Source organism: Ahaetulla prasina, chromosome 5, assembly GCF_028640845.1.
Source record: "Ahaetulla prasina isolate Xishuangbanna chromosome 5, ASM2864084v1, whole genome shotgun sequence".
Taxonomy (NCBI): domain Eukaryota; kingdom Metazoa; phylum Chordata; class Lepidosauria; order Squamata; family Colubridae; genus Ahaetulla; species Ahaetulla prasina.
Genome location: NC_080543.1, coordinates 107176836 through 107197780, shown reverse-complemented (window position 1 = coordinate 107197780; position 20945 = coordinate 107176836). Strand labels below are relative to the sequence as shown.

Genomic DNA, 20945 nt, shown 5'->3' with positions numbered 1-20945 from the left:
AATTTCAGTAATGAATCACAGAGACAAGTGAGGCAGGGAAGCCCCCAAATCAGTTCATCTAGGATTAACTGCCAGACTGATACTTTGTTTTTAGGAAGTTCATGTCCTAGGGCTTTGTGTTCAGCTCTACCAGAGGCTTCCAGCTGAATAAACCCTGAGAATCAAAACAATAATGCCCCCTCCAGTGTTCCAGCTAACGCCAAGGAACAGTTGACCCTCTCCCCAGTTTCAAATGAAAAACTTCATTGTATAATTTTATGAAAGAATGGAAATATAGCTTGCTTATTTTTTTCTCGTTCCTTCCCCCACTTTCCCCTCTGGGTCTGCTAGAGCAGGGGTCTCCAACCTTGGCAACTTTAAGCCTGGTGGACTTCAACTCCCAGAATTCTGGGAGCAAAGCTGGTTGGGGAATTCTGGGAGTTGAAGTCCGCCAGCTTGAAGTTGCCAAGGTTGGAGACCCCTGTGCTAGAGAATAATGCATTTAAAGAAAAACTTACCCAAATGCTTTGGTAGGCTGTATATAATCATAATAAAAAAATAAGTGACCAAGCTTAAATAAAGCCCTTAAATACCTCACGTATTTTGATGTTTCCATTCAGAATAGTTGCCATCCTTTTTTTTTTAACAACTGAATATAGGTAGTCCTCAGCTTACGACCACAACTGAGCCCAAAATTTATGTTGCCAAGTGAGAAATTTGTGAGTTTTGCCCCATTTTACAACTTTTCATGCCACATTTGTTAAGTGAATCACTGCAGTTGTTAAATTAGTAACATGGTTGTTAAGTGAGTCTGGTTTCTCCATAGACTTTGCTTGTCAGAAAGTTGCAAAAGGGACATGACACTGGGACACTGCAACCGTCAGAAACATGAATCAAGCATCCGAATATAAATCATGTGACCATGGGGATGTTGCAATGGTCATAAGTGTGAAAAATGGTCATATGTCATTTTTTTAGTGCCATTGTAACTTCAAATGATCACTAAGGGAACTGTTGTAAATCAAGAACTACCTGTAAATATTTCTATATGATGCTTTCACAATTCTTTTGTCTATTAAATGCACAATTATTTTTCCTTTCAACACAAGGTCTTGAAAGCAGCTAAACTTTGAAAAAGAAGCTCTAACGGAACACTCCTATTTCTGAATGTACAAAGTAGATGGAACATTGAAAGAGGATACTATTCTAACACCTGAAAATATAATGCACAAGTCAATACATTATCTGGCAGTTCAGATGTATTCTTATTGTGGGTGCTAGGCATACGTTGGAATAGTTCACGTTGTATAATGTGCATGATTGCTTCCCTATATTTAGTGAAGAGATGTCATGTGATTAAGCAGAATGTGGTTACTCATATATTACAATACTGAGCAGTAAGCATGGAAAAACAATTAATGTGCTTAAGCTTAGCAGAATGATGAGTCCAGAATACTGTGGTTTTCATAAAAAGAAGATGTTACCTGTTCTTCAGAAACTTCAGCTGGAGGCCGTCCCTCCTGCACAGTTGGGTGATTATCCAAATAATTTGCATTAGGTCGGTGACGTAAAGGAGGAAAGAAACGATTCCAATTGACTATTCCACCCTACAATGAAATATTCTCACATTACTCTTAAATACAAAAACTACAATTGAGCATGAATTAACTTTCAAATTAAAAACTAACATCAAATTATAGGAACTGTGTAAAAAGGAGTGATTAAAGTAATTTTGCAAAAACTTGACCATAAAACCAACACTTTCTAGGAGCCAGTGGAAGTTCCCTACACTAAGTTCATGGTTGATTCTTTCTTTCACTGTAGATTTGATTTGGTTCCTTCAGCTCTGAAGGACTGGCCTATAGAATGCATAAATCATAGGTTCCTTAAAGGTAAATGTAAAAAGTTCTCCTCGCACATACGTGCTAGTCGTTCCTGACTCCAGGGGGGCAGTGCTCATCTCCGTTTCAAAGCCGAACAGCCATTGCTGTCTGAAGATGTCTCTGTGGTCATGTGGCCAGCATAACTAAATGCCAAAGGCGCATGGAACGCTGTTACCTTCCCACCAAAGGTGGTCACTATTTTTTTATTTGCATTTTTTTACATGCTTTCGAATTGCTACGTTTGACAGAAGCTGGGGCAAGTAATGGGAGCTCACCCTGTTTTGGAGCACTAGGGATTTGAACCGCTGAACTGCTGACCTTTCGATTGACAAGCTCAGCATCTTAGCCACTGAGCCACCGCATCCCCTGCATCTATAAATTCCTTACATCTGACCAATAAACTCTCCTTTTTTAAGAAAGTTGCAGTCTTGGTATCCGTGTATGCTTCATCTTTGGTTTTCAAGCTTCTATGGCAGTACTTTCAGCATTTGGGAGTAGGTTGTCCCAACTTTACAACAATTGAGCCCAAAAGTTCTGTTGCTGTTGCTAAATGAGACATTGTTAAGTGAGTTTTGCCCACTTTTTACAACCTTTCTTGTCACAGTTGTTAAATGAATCACTGCAGTTGTTAAGTTAGTAATACAATTGTTAAGTGAATCTGGTTTCCCCATTGACTTAGCTTGCAGAAGCTTACAGAAAGTGATCACGTGACCCCGGGACACTGCAACTGTCATAAATTTGAGTCACTTGCCAAGTGTCTGAATTTTGATCACATGATGATGGAGATGCTGCAAGGGTTATGTGAAAAATGGTCATAACTGTTTTCTGTGTCACTAAATAAACTGTTGCAAATCGAGGATTACCTCTCATGTGCTCCATTTCAAGGAGATAGAAAAATATCTTTGATTGTATAATGTTCTGCTAAGGGAAAGTCTTGCGCAATATGCATTTCACTTTTCTCTCCATACCTTTCTAATTTTAACAATGTCCTTGTTTCCACCACTTCTCTTTTTTATTACCCACATTTAAGTAATCCATTGCAACTTAATACAACTTATTTCTGTACATCTTCTTACATACCTCTCATCTCCAACATCCACTCCATTTTCCCTATCAAATACAAGTAGCTTGGTCTTTTATACGTTAATTTTCAGATCCATACTATTGTGACCCAGGCCCAAGTAGGTAGTAGGAAACTCAGTCAGTGAAAAAACAAACAAACTTTATTCAAACAGCTGAGAATTACTTCATTCCCAGCGTAGTTCAACTAAATTAAAGCAAATTCCTCCCAACACAAATTCCTCAGTCCTATCACCAACCTTGGTTCAATTAGGCAAACTGCCAAAGGCCTTTCTTGGCAAATGTTCAGAAGACACCGATACAAAATAAATGCAAGACGTGGACGAAGAAGAAGACGAAGCTACCAACGTTGTTTTCTGGCAAAGCCCAAATGCCATTGCTGGTCTGTTTTAAGCCTTATGGGAGGGGCCAATCATCTCTTGGCCCTACTCCCGAGTCGTTCTCTTTGCTTGAGCTGCTCTTGCCTTCTGGCAGCTCTTCTCATGCGTGCATTAGGAACAGGCTCCTCCTGTTCCACTGCCTCACTACTATCAGTCTCTGGAGGTTCTGGAGTCCGCATCTCACTCCCTGATGGCCCTGGCCCCACCTCAGCCTCATCGCTGTCCAACTCCGTTGCCAGCTCCACAGGCAGCTGGCGGATCACAACACATACTACTTGCTGCATTATACAGTGTAATATTCACTGTAAATTAGCCAACAGGGCACAAACAAAAAATACATGTATTTTCACACTCCCTATCCACTCTGTTTCTTATTTTAAGATAAGCATTATGAATAAATGTTTAAGGAATGTTTACTTCCTGCTTAGCAGTACAGCATTAGCTAAACTTTTCATTCTTTCTCATGAACGTTTTACTTCCATCTACACCATTCTTCTCATCCAACAGACATTTTTTATGTCTCCTCAAAACAGTTCATAATTAAACCCTACTCACAGAATCATATGCTTTCTCTGAATTAAAAATTATTCAGCCAACCTTCTACCCATTCAGAATAGTTTGTGATTAAAACGGTATATAAGCTTTGTATGTAAGTAAATACAGTATAGTTTTCGATTTTCAAACAACAAAAGTCTGATGCATCTGGCATAAAGTCACACTGCACTTCCCAAATTTTGATCACTTTCAGAACTTGTAATCTTTCAATCAGAACAATGTCGAATACCTTCCAAACCATATTTAATAATATTATCCCCTTTTCTATAGAAAAAAATAACATTTTTCTAATCACTGGATCCAACACATTCTTCTCACACGTTAGACACAAACCATATCTATATTTTAATATTCTTCCAGTAATATCATCTATACCTGCAGTCTCATTGGCTGTCAATGATCTAAATGCACTTAAAACTTCTTTGTCATCATTTTTTCTTGGGCTCTAAAACATGTATCATTTATTTCAACTTCACTTTTTGGCATAGTGCTATAATTCAATACACTTTTCTGAAATACTTCTTTCAGCATTCTCTTCTTTTGGGTTTCTCTCAAATCATTTCATCACTGTGTTTATTTCAATTCAGTCTGTCAGGGGCTCCTTGTTTAGCCTTCTTCACCAATTTTCAAAATAGTTTACTATTCAATCAAAATCAATCTGCACGTTAACTGTTTCAAACTCAACAGTTCTGTGCCTTCTTTAATTCTCTGCAATTCTCTTTTTATACAAACTCTCTTATACTAATTTCTTATACTATTTTTTTGCTCCATGTGTATGCAATTTTTCTCATTTGGTTTCAAGAAACAGGAACTCTTCATTTACAAACTCATCACTCTTATATCATTCCACTCTCTTTTAAATAATAAGCCTATAGCATATTTATTTTTTATTTCATTCATGAAATCATGTACTTTATCATTTATACTTCATACATTCTAATTCTCATTTTTCCATAAGTTGTAGTCATTACTGATGACTTCTGTTGCTCATTATGCTTTCACATAATGCTTTTTAGTAATTTAACAAAAATATAGACTAGTTTACTAGATTTCTGTGCCACATGCAATAAAGATAATGCCAATTTTTTGCTACATTTTAGCCAATATCCCATAAGTACAGCTAAATCCTTTGTCCCCCTATTGTGTTCAATCTGGAGGCTACATTGCAAGTCAACACACTGTTGCTACAACTCATGATCATGGTTCATATACATTCATGATTTAACACACTGAATTGGGGATATTTATTTAATAATAAATAACAATACCACAAGTTTGTCAGCTTAGCAGTTCAATATTGTATTGCCACCCAACTTCCATTAAAATCAATTAGGGGATACATTATTTTGAATGTGCTAGATAAATATAAGTTCCTATTTTTCAGCAGTTACTCCTTAAGAGAATCTCATTTAGTTGTAATTTTGTTTCTATATTTGTTCCCTTTGGGTGATAAGTTTTAAGTAATCTGGTAAACTACTCTATATCTTTGATAAATTACTAAAATGAGCAGCTATGTAGCCTTTAATGATTTCTAAGGAACATACACAAGGCTGTAATTTTTATTGTTATAATCCTAGACCAGCATTTTGTACAATTATTATATAAAGTTCAAAGGTTCAAGTTAAAAAATAAGCATTTCTAAAATTAATTAAAAGAATAGCTTACTAAAATGTTATAAACGCAAATAACTAATAAAAGAGCAATATAAAGATTAGCATTTCTTTTTTCATTTTTAAAGCGGCGGCAATTATAGAGGTCATCAACTTTAAAACAGTTGGTTTGATTTTACTTGAGATTGTGTAAGAGCTTGGAAATTATCTAAGGCACATTTTGCGTGATAAAACATTGTCAAGATATAAAACTAACACTGCAATTGGTATGATAAATTATTATTGTTAAGTTTCTTGATGGCTGGGCAAGAAATTGCAAGATTAAACTAAAGACACAAAACTCAAATTACCAGTAATTAGATTTCTTCTAACATTATAAAAATAATTATGAAGGAATTCCAGCAACTGCTGTGTATCAAATGTGAGCTTCATTTATATTGAAATCAAGGTTCAAATTCCTGTCCCTTTCTCTTCTGTGAAAGTGATGCAATGAAGTGGAAGTTACTCTCTTTCAGGTGAAGGAATGGCTTCTACCTGTCTCTTGTTTTGGTATTGAATTGAACTGGTATCAGTTGTTTGCTTTTTAGTGCATGAGAACTTGCTTTCATAGCTGTAGACAAAAATTATAGGACGTGTTGTTTTACTTCCATGCAAAGTCACCAATGAAAATTTTTTGAGTTCTATTGTATTCCCTTACAATAACTGGAAAATGATCTATCTTAAAATGTAAAAATCGTGTCTGTTTTCAGATATTGCTGAATTACTGCGCCCAATAATTCATTGCCAATGATGAGAAGCGCTCGAAAATATAGTTCAGATTCTACAATCCTTACAGATTCTACAACAGCACAGGGAATCCTGTTCTGAAAGTCTATGTTGTTTTTGTTTTTCATTGTCTTTCTTGCTATCTGTAACTAATTGGAAGGTAAATATGCCGCCTCATTTTAAAATTCCAACACCTTTAGAGAGAAGTTAAATAGCATGTCATTAATAAAGATCACCAAAATACATTCTTATTGTATCTTCAGACAAATAAGGAAGGATATTTCTCTCATTAGCAGTGAGAGAATTCTAAGACTGCAGTTACAGTATATACATCTGAACCTTTATGTGTGATGATATGGTATTGCACATGTTTTTGTAAATTTCACCGTCACTGTAACTCAAAATAATTTTAAGAAACTTCTGAATGTATTAACTATATAATCCAGTGGTGGGTCCTAACCGGTGTTACCACTACTCTCTTTGCTCACATGCGCGCCAAACTTGCACTATGCGCAAGTGCATTGAATTGCTGAACAGCTGAGGCATGGCAATCCGCTCTGCCACGCCTTTCAGTTGGGCCAAAACTGAAGGAATAAATGTAGGTATAGCACAGGGGCAGGTGGGAGGGCCCAGCTGACGGTCGGAGCGAACCGGTTCACTCTCACATCAACATTTCCGCTACTGGCTCTCCCGAACCGGGGCGAATTGGTAGCAACACACCACTGATATAATCCTCTTGCTAGTTCAGATCAGGCTTCATCAATCTGACTCTTTGGATATGTTTACCATTACCACATCCCATGGGCTTTATGCAGCCCTGGATAGCTAGTAATGCAGACCACAAGATAATAAAAAATAAAGGAAATTTGTTATTTATATACATTAACTTTATTAAGTATTTTATATGTGGTCCATGATAATTCCTCTTCACTCAATGCAGCCCAGACAAGCTAAAAGGTTGGACACCCATGGTTTAAATGTAAATACTGTCCTTGGAACAAACTAAACAAGCACAGAGCACATTCGTTTTTAGAATAAATGTAAGACAGTGATGGCTAACCTTTTCCGGAGTGAGTGCCCAAAGTGCACCTGAAACCCCAAAATGCAATGTGTGCGCGGGCCCCATGCACGCAGCCTACCCCCGCTCATGTGCATGTCCCCCGCATGCTCCCGCCCCCCTGCATGCATGCATGGGTTCCTGCATGCACCCTGCCCCTATGCATGCACGCATGGGCCGCACGTGCCCCAGCCCTCTGCAGATGCGCATGCGGGGCGCCCACATGTGCCCCGCCCCCTGTGCATGCGCAGCAGAGACCCGACAATCAGCTGGCTGGTGGGAGGCGTGCGCGCATGCATGGCAGAGCTGAACTAGGGTGACGGCTCGCATGCCCACAGAGAGGCACTGCATGCCACCTGTGGCACGCGTGCCATAGATTTACCATCATGAATATCAGATTATGTTAAGAAAAGAATATTGTCACTACTTGAATAGCATTTATAACATCAAAAAAAAAAGTCAGAAACAGATTCAGCATCTTGCTGAATTACGTAATATCATCATGGGAAAGACAGCCATTCAAATATGCTCTAAAGCAGGGGTGTCCAATCTTGGAAACTTTAAGTCTTGTGTACTCCAACTCCCAGAATTCCCTAACCAGCCAGTTTGGGGGATTCTGGGTGTTGAAGTCCACAAGTCTTATAACGTTGTCAAGATTGGACACCCTGTTCTAAAGTAAACCTATACAGAAAATTTCAAATTACTTGTATTTTAGACATCAGAGAATATCAGCCAGATGAAAATTCTGTCAGTAAAAATATATGATAATTGAAGTGCCACAACATGGGAAACAGATCTTGTAACCGTTACTATATCTCGGACTAGATATATTTCTTGCAAAATATCTTTCTTAGTCAATTGGTTGAAGAGGATACAGCTTATGTTATGTAATCACTGTTACTAAGCAGCAAAAACATTAAAAACAAACCTTTTTTTACTGAACAGGAAGTTCAAATCTTCTATGATAAATTGACAGAATGATTTACTTCTTAGCCTTCTTTACTTTATTGGAATAATACATCTATCTTACCTTATCTAATATCCATATTAATGTTGCTAAAGTATGTGTAACAAGGAAAAAGTGCTGTGTACCACCCTATACTTAATTCATCAAATACCCTGTGAAATGGCCCCCTAAACATTATTTTTACTACAATATACTGTATTTACTAAATATCCTCCCAATCATTTAAGATGATCAATGTTTGTATTTACTCTCAGATCATAATCTAAACTCACTTACACAGCAGTGATGGGTTTCTACCGGTTCTCCCTGGTTCGGGCAAACCAATAGTGGCAGCAGTGGCAGGCTCCGCCCACCCGCCCGGATGTCATCATGAACACTCTGTGTGCATGCGCAGTTTCTTCACATGCGCAGATGCACCGCGAGCTAGCAAAGCAAGTGTGTGTGCACGCGCGCTCCCAGTTCTGAACCAGTAGCGAAGGTAAGTGGAACCCATTACTGCTACACAGGCAAGACACCAGAATATAAACTGACAACAAACAGCACTCTTTACTAGCACTGAAGGCATTACCTAGTTACGGTAATGAAATGTCTGCAAGAAAACAAGCAATCTCAGAAAGCACCAAAGACCGCTCATTTCAACCCTGAGCTACAAATATTCTCCTTTATTGATTACTCTAAACTACTTTTAAAAACTAAATTTCCACTCTGGTTTTTAAAAATTCTTTTATATAATATACAGGATTTAATCAAATTTGTAGTTAATCATTTAAGTATCTCTAATTTGTAGATTCATTTTTACATTTAAATTTAAAGTCTTTTATTTGTTTTTTGAAATTCACTTGTTTACTGCCTTATTTTACTTTATTTTTCACTTTGAATTCTGTCTTTCTGTCATGATGATTAGATAATTAGATTTCAGTCCATGACCAGCTTATCAGTCTGCAATGCAATTTTGTCCTACTTTGGGCAAATGATCATCATAATAAACAGACATATAGTACTGACAGAGCTAAGAGACTGCTTGCTAAGCAAGCCTGTGGAGAACCATTACTGAAGGTTTTCGTCACTTCAAGATAGCATTTCTTTCTGAAATGAGATCCAATTTCTCATTTTTATACTCCAGGTGAAGAAGAGCTAGAGAGCTCCTCAACCCCTAAAGGGTGATATTTTTCCTGAATGGATAGTTTTATAAAACTAGATCTAACTACAGGAAATTTAGAAGACGCAAGTTAAATAATTAAACCTTCATTTTATAAAACAACAGGATAACATTTATGGAAAAATAAGCTCCTATTTTTGGGAGACCCAGCTACCTGCCTTCTATCTAAAGGTCAGATAACAGGAATTCATGGTAAGTTAGTTTCCGCTTCCTTCTAGCTTTGCACAGGCCATCCGTCTTTTCAGGATGTAACAGAGCAAACGTACCAGGGGGTGAGCTTCCTAGAATTCTTTAAATTATTGTTGCCTGTTTTGTTACCATTTGTAAAGAGTGTATTTGTCTTGCTTGTAAAGGTTGGGAAAGTATCATTACCTTGTATAGGTCATCCTAGAAATAAAACTTTAAAAGCTGCCATGTTGCTGGCCTACTACGATAATAAGCTCTGACAAACCTCAATCAATCTCAAAATAATAAATACTTCTTGATACCAGTGCACAGCCCTGTAAGAAGTCATAAAGGAGGCCACAGATATTTAAATTTTTACTCTTCTCTCCAAGCAAAACTCAATATTCTGAACTTATCTAGTCAATGGAGGATATGAAATAATTGGCCAAAATAAAGGAAGTGAAAAAGCTATTGAACAACTGTGGGTCAGGCCTTTGGGTCTAGACAACTCCCTTGATGTAGAAGCTTTACCACCTATTTTCAGGGTGGACACTTCACCTTGCTCAAATCATAGCAAAATATAAGGCAGTGGCTTTGTAAAAAGATTTCTAATGATAAGCAATTAGTACAGATTAAATTTAAACATACAGTCAAATACCAATATTTCTAGTTATTGCTTTAAGCTATCCTTTTAAAGAAGCTTTTTAAAAATAGATTCCTCCTCTATCTAAATTCTTCTTGGATTTGTCCTCCATTATCTCTGAAGGTTGGAGGCAGTGGTGAGTTGCTACCGGGTGAATCGGTAGCAGTGACAGCGGTGGGAGGTTCCACCCACCCGCCCAGAAGCTTCCGCACATACGCAGAAGCGCTGTGTGCATGCACACAAGCAAACTGGTAGCGATGAAATTTGGAATCTGCCCCTGGTTGGAGGGAGTTAATTTGGAGCCTGCTGGAAGATGGAATAATCCCCATTTCTCTTCTCAGACTTGGTTCCTGTGTTTCTTGTTTAAAGTTTTCTATCAAAAAGGGAAGGGCTTGGGGCACTCATTGCACAGGTAATCTTCAATCATGCCTCTGTTAGAAAGATCTGCTTTGAAACAAAGGAGTGTGTGAATATCCTCCTCAACAAAAGTGAGAAAAGGAAATAATTTTGGGATCAAATAATGGACTTGGGCATTAAAACATAAACGTAAAATCAAGAAAAAGTGTAAAACTGGCCAACCTCCAGTTCATGTCCATAAGACGGGCGTTGGCTTACCTGAACGCCCCTTCTACGAGAGGGGGAAACGGCAGTCAGGATTGGGAAAATCCTCTGGCTTGCCGTAGGACCGAGTCTGCAAGGATTTTTCATGAGCCCCGCCTCCTGGTTCCGTGCCCCAGCTTTCGGCGAGGACGTGGACGCAGACTGATGTGTCGTGCTGAAAAGATAGAGAATTAGTGTTCACCCACCCCGAAGGCCCCCCCCTCCAGTCGGCCGATATAAAAGGGTGGGACTGACCGCCATTTCCCCCTCTCGTAGAAGGGGCGTTATGGTAAGCCAACGCCCGTTCTCAATGTCGGGGGAAACGGCGGTCAGGATTGGGCCGTGTCTATCACCGCGCCCAAGTGAACAATACGGGTGGAAGGGGAAAGGTGACTCTTATCCCAGTTGATAGAAAATCCATGATCCTGGAGGATCTGGATAGTGATGGAGACATCACGGTCGGCTGAGGACCGGGAAGATGACATAATCAATATGTCATCAAGATAGGCTTGAAGCCTAATAGGCACCGAACGAACGTGGGCCAGTAGGGCAGACAAAACCTTGGTAAAGACTCGAGGAGCTGATGACAGCCCGAATGGCAATGCCCGTGATAACAAAAATGAAGGAATCTGTGGTGGGCCGGGAGGATTTGGATATGAAGATAAGCCTCTGTCAAGTCGATAGACGAGAGGAGGTCGCTAGGTCAGATACACTCCAAAATGGAGCGAAGGGAATTCATTTTGAATTTGTGATAGACAATATGTCGATTGAGGGACTTCAAATCAAGAATAGCCCTCCAGCCCTCTGACGACCTGGGCACTACGAATAGCCGAGAGTAGAAACCACACCCTCGCTGGTCTGAGGGCACAGGTTGGATAGCCCGTATAGCCAGCAGTTGATGAATGGCCTCCGCAACCAGAGACCTAGTGAAGGGGTTGCGTGAAACCGGGCAGCGCAGGAAAATCGTCGGGGGGTCGGAGTGGAATTCTAGGGGGAGACCGAATTTGATGGTGTTCCTAACCCACCTGTCAGAAGTCGAGTTTTCCCATTGAGCATAAAAGTGTGATAGGCAGGCGCCAATGGGAAACCCAACTAGCGTATTACTTGGGGCGTCTGAATCCTCTACCTCTTCCCCCCTGGAAGGGTTTTCTGTTGGAAAAACGGGCCCCTGGTCTGACCTGTCCGTCTCGAGGCTGGGCCCCTCTGGATGAAAAGAAGCGTTGTGATCGGGATCGGAAACTTCCTGAGTCCGATGTCCGAAATGGCTGCGGCCGAAAATACGGTTGATGGCGAAGTTCTCCCTTTTGAGAGAGCAAAGGGAGTATCTTTTTCTTATCTTTGGTCTCCACTACGATGGGATCCAGCCAGGTACCAAAGAGGTTGGTCCCCTCGAATGGGGAGGCTGCCAGACGCCATTTGCTTCTTGTATGAGCTTGCCAGTGTCTAAGCCAGAGGAGCCGGCGTGATGATACCGCGGAACCTATGGCTTTGGCAGAAAACCTGGCCGCATTGAGTGATGTGTCAGCTGAGAATTCCAGAGCGGCCACCATCTTGTTTATGTCTTGATGGGACCGAAGATCTGTAGAAGGAATTCTACTTTGGAGTTGTTTTATCCACAGGAGTGCTGAGCGGTTGAAGAAGGATGCCGCTGTAGATGCTCTGATTGATCAGGCGAAAGCTTGGTGGCCTTTTACAATATTGCGATCCGCACGTTTGTCTTCTGGACGTAACAACTCATCAGCAGGACCGGTGAAATGTGAGGATGCCGTCAGGGCTACTACCGGTGCATCTACTGTGGGAATTTGTAGTATTTTATCTAAGTCTGAGGCTGCGTTATAAAATCTTTTGTCCAGGGCATTTGGGTTGGACCCAGAGCCTGGGTTTTGCCACTGCCTCTGGACCACATCAACGAAAAGCTTCGGAGCCGGAATGGTCTCTGACACCAGCGTGGGCTCAGCGAATAAGTGACCTGACGGGTCCTGTGTCACCTGACCTGTAGCCTCCGCCTTTGACACTCCTAGACCTGTGGAGGTTTGTGCTTTGAAAAGCAGGGAACGGAAAAGGTGGGGTTTGAATAACCCCACAAAGGCTGGTTGGTCGGGGGCTAGCCCTTCATCATCTGACATTGCCAATTCTCTCGTGTCCTCATCCCCCGAAAGGGATTCCTGATTAATAGAGACAGGAGAATATTCGTGTCGCTGGTCATGTTCCGAAAATTTCCTCATGGGGTCTGAGCCATGGGAGAAGTGTTTATGTGCCTGAGCAACTTGCTGAGGGTTGGCAGAATCCTGTTGTAGGTATTGGGTCATTTCCTGACGAATGGCCTGAGATATAATCATGCTAAATGAATCTGGCAACTGTATTATGGGTTGTTGTGGCATTTGGCCCAAATTATTTTTGGGTAAGGCAGGCTGGTTGTAGTGCTCGAAGGCATGGCCTGTAGGCCTGTGGAAGGCAAAGTTTGGAACAGAGCAACCGTGTCAGCAGGAGTTGCTAAGGCCTGGAAATTTTGAGTCCCAGAAGCTCTTTGGCCCATGTTCTGAGGATTTGGAGTAGGCAACGTTTGAAACAAGGGTGCCGCTTCCGATTGATCAGGGAAGGTCTGGAATAAGGGTGCAGCCTCGGAATAGGGAGGCAAGGCCCCTGCAGATGCACGGTCAGGCGACCAGGCTCCAGCATTGATCGGAGAAGGGTAAGCCCCAAATTCTGAAGGAGGCCTATCGCTCTGTGGAGGTTCCTCTGGAACTGCTCTCACCGTCTTATTAGACTTTTTTAAGGTTTTGTTAACGGCTTTCTCCATCGCCTTATGGCGACATTCTTCAGCTTTAGAATGCGATTTGGGGGCTTTAGAAACTAGGCCTTGGTCGCCTTTTGCAGGCCCTTGGGAACACTCCCTGAGGGGCCCTCGCCTGTGTCGCTAAAATGGCGGCTCCGGCCTGTACTATTGCTGATCTCCGCCATCTTAGAAATTTTTGCCTGCCAAAAAATTAAAGAATATATAACTCACGACCTCCTTCAGAAAAATGTCGGACCAGTGATGAGAGGACTCTCCTTATCTCAGACCTTGAATTATCACTCGCCAAACAGCTGCTAGCGCGATGGATTATAATGTGGAATCGTTTACCGCCTTCCGACAAAGAGATCGCTAGCCGCGAGGCTTCAGGCGCGATTTGAATCAACAGGAGGGGGAGGGAGACTTGGCTCCTCTTGTTGCAACCATCTCTTCGTAGCCGCAGGGAGCCCAGCGAAATGAAGGCAATGGTGAGAAGCTGTTTTTCCCCCCTCTCTAATAATCGCTAGCTGTTACTTTAAGGAGGTCAATCTCGGCTGGGAAGCCTCCAGCGCCTTGGCGTCTGTCTGGAAAAAGCTCTCCCCTCTGTCGGCGTATTCTCTAGCCGCTAGGGTCTTAAAGGGAGAATCCAACACCTCGCAACTGCTTGATTCTTATGCAATCGCCTCCCACTGTGCCGATAATACATGGCCAGCCTTCTGGGCGCGCATCGGGGGCTAGCCCGTGGTCGCCGACCCAGAAATGTGCCGGTCGACTGATTACAGCTGAATAAAGAGACAAAAAAACAAAAACTGGCCCTCAGCGGAATCGGGTTGGAAAACCTTTCGCACTGGTAAGGTATTGAGAGGGGAAATTAAAGGAAAGTAGTTCTAATTGCTTAAATGTCCAAGAAAAAGACAACGACACATCTGGTCCTGGCAAGGACCGAGTCGAAAGTTGGGGCACAGAACCAGGAGGCGGGGCTCATGAAAAATCCTTGCAGACTCGGTCCTACGGCAAGCCAGAGGATTTTCCCAATCCTGACCGCCGTTTCCCCCGACATTGAGAACAACATGTCAGCATATGTATCGGGCCTTATGCTCAAAGGAAACAGGTTAAAGCTGCCAAAATCCAATTTAGATTCCATGTAGAAATGACAGTCTACATAACGAATCATACATGGATTTAAAAGAGTGACTTCTCTCAAGGAATGCTTAAATTACGGATATATGGAAAGAGGTCCATGCCCTTTACAGATCAGAATGTCACTGAATGCTGCTATTTGGTTCCTTAAGAACACGGAGCAGCTGCAAGCATTTAAAATATGAGAGATTTCCTATGATTGGAGCTTCACCTATATATCCTGAAAGACAATCTTGTATAAAATAATTTGTTGAACAAATAACATGCTTTTAAGTAGTTCCTCAGAAGGATACCCTTGCAGTCTGTCAGAGATGACACCGTAAGATCCAACTGAGTGCAATTCTTTATTTCTTAAACCTAATAGAATTTACCAGACTAAAGTTATAACCTAACCTAATAGATATACTCTGGTTGATTCTAGCGTGTGACTACCTGGAGCCTTTTCTTGCCTCCCCCATCCCATTCAGGACTGTACAGTCTCTTGTCTTGGGCCCCTCTCTGGAATGTGCTGCTGCCTTTCTGAGATATTGGATGCTACTACCACTACCCTCCCCCACCCACACTTCTTCAGCTCTCCATTCCATCACACAGCCTTAACCCATTAATAGATGAAAGAATTTTGATGAGGGGAAGGATTAATACTTATTATTGAACATTCTACTGATTATTGAACATTCTGTCACAATGGAAGCTTCCAATGAAATTTCACATGGTTTAGAAACCAAGTAGTCTCAAATAATAAAGACCTACTACATTGAACTTTGCTTTGATCCTTCTAGTAGTTTGAGGAAGCTGGAGAATAAAAGGAAATATGTACCACAACCCTCTTGGCCCCTAAACTTCTACTGTGTTTGTTTCAAGAGCTGTACACAAGAAACCTAGACAGGAAAAGAAGCAACATCCTGTTTTCTTTTGTTACAGAGTCCCCAATGCTGGATTCTGCTTCAATTGTGTTAACCATACTATATGCCTTTAATCTCCCATTCTGGTAAAGCCATTTTCTGAATTGCAAGTCATTAAGGACCATCTCTAATGGTCCTTAATGGATGGGAAAGCATTTTTTTCTCTCTGTAACAACACTCTATTAATCCCCAGTCATAATGTGATTGCCTATTGTCTCTAAGAAGTGACAAAACCCCAAAGTGATAAAAGTCCTTTGCAAATTCAAATACTTTTCATACACTCTTCACAGATGACAGCAATCAGTTTGAAATGATTAGCGTAAACTGGTCTCTATAAAGAAGCTTACACAGCTGAGAAGGAAGTGCTAAAACAACATGACAATAAAACAGCAAATCTTTGTGACAATTTAAATATATAGACGAATTCATCTCTTTTGATCCTAGCACACAACCATCATATAACAACCTTCCAGAAAGGAGTTTGAGACATCAGCACACATGACATACTTAAGGGAAAAAACAGGATTGATGATAAGGAGGAGATAACTGCAAAGGGTTGGAAATGTAAGAATTTCAGACCCTTTTGAACTGGATCCAAAAAGAAGCAGAATCCTACCACTGTTTCATAAATATGCTTTTAACTTAAATACGTCTCCTATATTTCCACGTCAGTGAAGACATTCAGTGGTGAGGAGCATCTTGGGCAACTAGAATGAATGAAAGAAGAATGGAATCTGGAAAATGAATTTGTAAGGGGAAGTATGAAACTATTTCATCACTTTAAAGCTGGATTGCAAAAGCCATGGCCACTCCAAAGTTTTTTGAGGTTAATGTAGACCAGACCACTAGAATTAAGTTCCTCTGAATCAGGAAGATATGAGTCCCATGAACAATTCTATATTTATCAGCTTTTTTTAAAGCTTCCTTTTGTTTCCGCTAATGATCACACTGAAGTCACTCTTATCCCCACCCAATCTCCCCATGGCACATGGAATTAACATGATTAAGGGTAAATTCACCCAAAGATATTTTTTTAAGGATGGGAGCAATGGCGCTTAAGAGTTAGCCACAGATAGCCACAGGGAGGAAGTCAGAGACCAAACTGTAATTTTCCACTAAGCACTTGCAAACTTTTGTCCTCCGAGTTCAAATCACCTTTAATGTCCTCTGATTTAACTCATCTTAATGTCCTATCTGTACCCTATGCCCCCCTCACCCCAAAAAGTAATGGTAGGATTCAATTTTTGGATCAGCCCTACTCTATACGTTGCTTGTGTACATAGGAATATATAGAGCCCTACTCTATATGTTGCTTGTTTACATAGGCATATAAAATACGCACAAAAGCTAATTAAAATTTCATTGTTCAAATGTAGAATTGTGTAAATGACATTTCCACCAATGGAATCATCCTTGTTAAGACCAGTACAGCCATGTTTGTCCTCTTGGGACAAGTTACAAGTTAATTCTGGGAATTCTGGGAAACTAGAAAAAATGAAAGGGAAAATCCTGACAGATACCTTTACACAATTAGATATTTGCATGTATAATTAAGCCAACGTAAACAAAATTGTAAACATTGTAAACATTGTAAACAATAAAACATCATCCAATAAGGTTAACCTGGTTACTGAAAAACCATTATATGAGTTCACATAATATATTCAACTATAAATTGATCAAATGGTGTGAATTTGAACATCATCCTAAAGCAAGAACATACACAGACACATAAAGTCTAACCAACATTAATCAAAAGTACCGTATATACTCGAGTATAAGCCGAGTTTTTCAGCACGTTTTTTGTGCTGAAAAATGTCCCCTCGGCTTATACTCGAGTATATATGGCTTATACTCGAGTTTTTTTTTTTCTTCTTTTTTTCACATTATACCGGATGGAGCAAACTTGGCGGGCTTTTGCATTAGCGCGGGGAAGCCCTGCCGGTGCAGTGAGAGGGCGGGGCGGGGGAGCCGCCAGCCTTCTCGGCTGAGGAGGAGGTTTCGACCGGTAGCTGACTCATTTCCCACCCTCGGCTTATACTCGAGTCCCCAGTTTACCCCAGTTTTTTGGGGTAAAATTGGGGACCTCGGCTTATACTCGGATCGGCTTATATTCGAGTATATACGGTAAATTTGACATATACAAATGAATCCATTAAGGATTTATCTAATTAATTTACTAGAAATGAATTAAGAATGTTTTGTGACTAAATAGAACATATCCATAATATGTAAAAGGACTGTTAGTTTTATGAAGGATTAACTTTATAAATGGATAAGTCCATTTAACAAATAAGCTACATTTCCACAAAAAAAGGACTTTACTTGTCTTTGTCGCCTCATCTGAGCAACCTGAGAGACCAAGATCTGTCGATCAAGTAGCTCCATCCGCTGTTGCCTCTGTATATCAATAGTTGCTCCCATTCCAACTCCAAATTCATTAGAGGGCTCCGCTGATGAGAAAATTGGTTCAAGAGTCCGAGCAAATATCTTTGCTATGCCAGAGGGAACACAAAGTATGCGGTACACTTTTAGAAGACTACTACTGTAGCACATTCCAGAAATCTAAAAGCAAAGAGAAATAAACAGATTGAAAAATTGACATATTGACAGGGAAATTCAGCGACTAGGATTAGTTCTCTCGGCAAAATCTACTGGATGTCAAAAATGTATTACTTCTAATTCCAAAGCAAAAGTTGCTAGTATTCTCTGCCCCCGCACATTAAGGAACCATGAACATGTTCCTTAATGTGCAATCTAGTCCTAATCTACTATTAATGAGATATGTATTATTGATTGTAAGAATTTTGTTTGTTCCAGAAATGAGAAGTTTTTGTAAATACTCATCTGAGATCCATTTTGCAGTTTGTTAAGAACTTTGGCTTTGAATAGTTCAGTTGCTGCAGAGACAATATTATTCCCCTGCCAACTAGCAAATTTGTTGATTGCTAGAAATCCTTTTTGTGCTTTCACAGTTGATGACCACAGCATGTTGAAGTTTGGAAATGAATACCCAGGTGTTTAAGTGATTTCATCTGCTCAATGAGTCTGACATTAATTTTCCAACTTCATAATTATCAGAGCAACTTGTGGGGGGGGGGAGCTTTTTATTTTTGAGGCACTTTGGTGATTCTATTCCAATTCTAACCCCACAATTACTTAATCTGTACATTAACAATATCATAGTTTTTATCAATCCAGATTTTCATCCTCATTCCTTACCTGTTTTCCAATCCCCATTCTTTTGTATGTGGATGATGCAGCAATTCTCTCCATTTCAAAAATTGGGCTGTGTAAAGATTTCAAGGAGCTTTCGAGGACTGTGATAACGTTACAGCCCCATCTGGAAGTTTATTAATATTTTTCTGCCAAATGGTATAACACTAGGCACCGATTTATTATAGAATATTCATTCTCAAATCCTGCCTCTTCTGGCCCTATAATATATATGCATCCAGACAGAAATCTAACGTTAAGAGTTTACAAATTCCATAGAGAAAACTAATTGGATGATTAATTGTTTGACTCAGAGGTGAAATCTACTTACCTTCCTTACCGGTTTGGAAGTGCATGAGCTGTGCAAAACCTTCTGCGCATGCACAGAAATTAAAAAACACATTATTTCTTGGTTAAAACCAGGAAGTAATGACACCTGGGCAGGTGAGTGGAGCTTCGCTTTGCCATCGCTACCAGATTGCCGAACCAGCAGCCATGATCGCTACCGGATCGTGCGATCCAGTCCAAACCAGGAGCATTTTACACCTGGTTTGACTCCTTTCCTACAAATTGGGAGAGGGATGGAATTGAGCTATAGGGACCACCTTTGGTGGGAAGGCGTTCCGTACACCTTTGGTGTTTAGTCATGTTGGCCACATGACCATGGAGACGTCTTCGGACAGCGCTGGCTCTTCAGCTTTGAAATGGAGATGAGCACTGCCCCCTAGAGTCGGGAACGACTAGCACATATGTGTGAGGGGAACCTTTACCTTTACGTTTATGCATGTGTACCCGAGTCAGTTTTTTAAAAAAACCGATGACTGCCTGGAACAGTCCCTACAGTTTTCTTGACAAGATTTCTGAAGTGGTTTGCCACTGTGTGCATTTTAGGACTGAGAAAGAGTGATTGGTCCAACTCATGCAGTTGGCTTTGTACCTCAGATAGGACTAGAACTCAAGTGTCTCACAGTTTCTAGTCTAGTGCCTTAACACCAAATTGGCTTCCAGGATTTACCATAGAGAAATTTATAATAAGGAAAAAAGTGGCTAATATTGATGTCCATTATGAAGGATTTAAGAATTCCGAGGGAAATATTTTTTTATTTTTTTGTTGTGTAATTATTTTTTGTATTTCCACATTAGTTACTGGGGACCATTTTAAATAGGGTTCTCTAATACAGGAATGCTTGAGATACAATCCTGAGTAGATGAAAATACACTTTGAAAATGCATGCATCAAGTGTCAAAAGATTTAATTGTTTTATGGTTCTGTGTTCATGGAATATTTTGATATTAGAAATAAAAATAACCTATGATTTTTGTTTGCTATAGCCTGCTGGATCTTTATTTGTTATTTTTTTTTGCCTTTAATAGCTTCCTATATCTCCTTTTATGCTCAGACAAAATCTCACAGGAGTAGAGATCATTGGCTTCACATATATATATTGTATGTCTGCATTACCTGCATTTTAACCAAAGCACTTTCTTTATTGGCCGATTTATAATATATTATATATTATAAGATATATTATATTATATAAGGTTGATATAATATCTTTTAAGCGGTCGATGCTTAACAGCAGGCTGGATCATTTTGGCCAATAACAGGACTTCGAAACATATTAACTGTTTTATTAAAACTATTCAGCGACAACAGAGACTGCTATAAGAGGGCAGTTTGGAAAACACTGAAGAACTGGGAGGCAGCGGGGGCTTGCTTGTTTTTCCATTTGTCATTTAAAAAAAAATACATTTCATTTGAGGCCCTGACACGATTATGTTGTCTATCATTCTGAGCAAACACAAATCATTTGGGTAACTTCATTAGTAAGACAAAGACAAATTGACAAAGATCTGAGACATTGTGGATTGTCAATACCAGCCTTATTTGCTTTAGGCATAGAAAAATGCTGGTAGAACTTAAGCAGATTATATGGGACACAGACATTCAGGCTGGATGCAGCCAAACTTTCCCATTGCTTATACAAATTAATTATTGGCAAATCTGACCCTGAGCACTCTGATTATTTCTATAAGAGTCTGTATGGCCCACATAGAAGGCTCTTCTCTC

General features: G+C 40.2%; 1 protein-coding gene across 2 annotated transcripts in view; it reads right to left on the bottom strand.

Annotated features, from left to right (window-relative positions):
* Positions 1–20945, bottom strand: part of UBAC2 (UBA domain containing 2) — a 101352-nt gene that overhangs the window by 10696 nt on the left and 69711 nt on the right. The window contains exons 7-8 of one of the 2 annotated variants that reach the window (XM_058184567.1): positions 17984–18223; positions 1464–1586 (exon numbers count right to left, since the gene is read on the bottom strand). In XM_058184567.1, the coding sequence (XP_058040550.1) occupies positions 1464–1586; positions 17984–18223 (363 nt within the window). The remainder of the gene's footprint in view (positions 1–1463; positions 1587–17983; positions 18224–20945) is intronic. The other variant, XM_058184568.1, reaches the window with a different exon arrangement.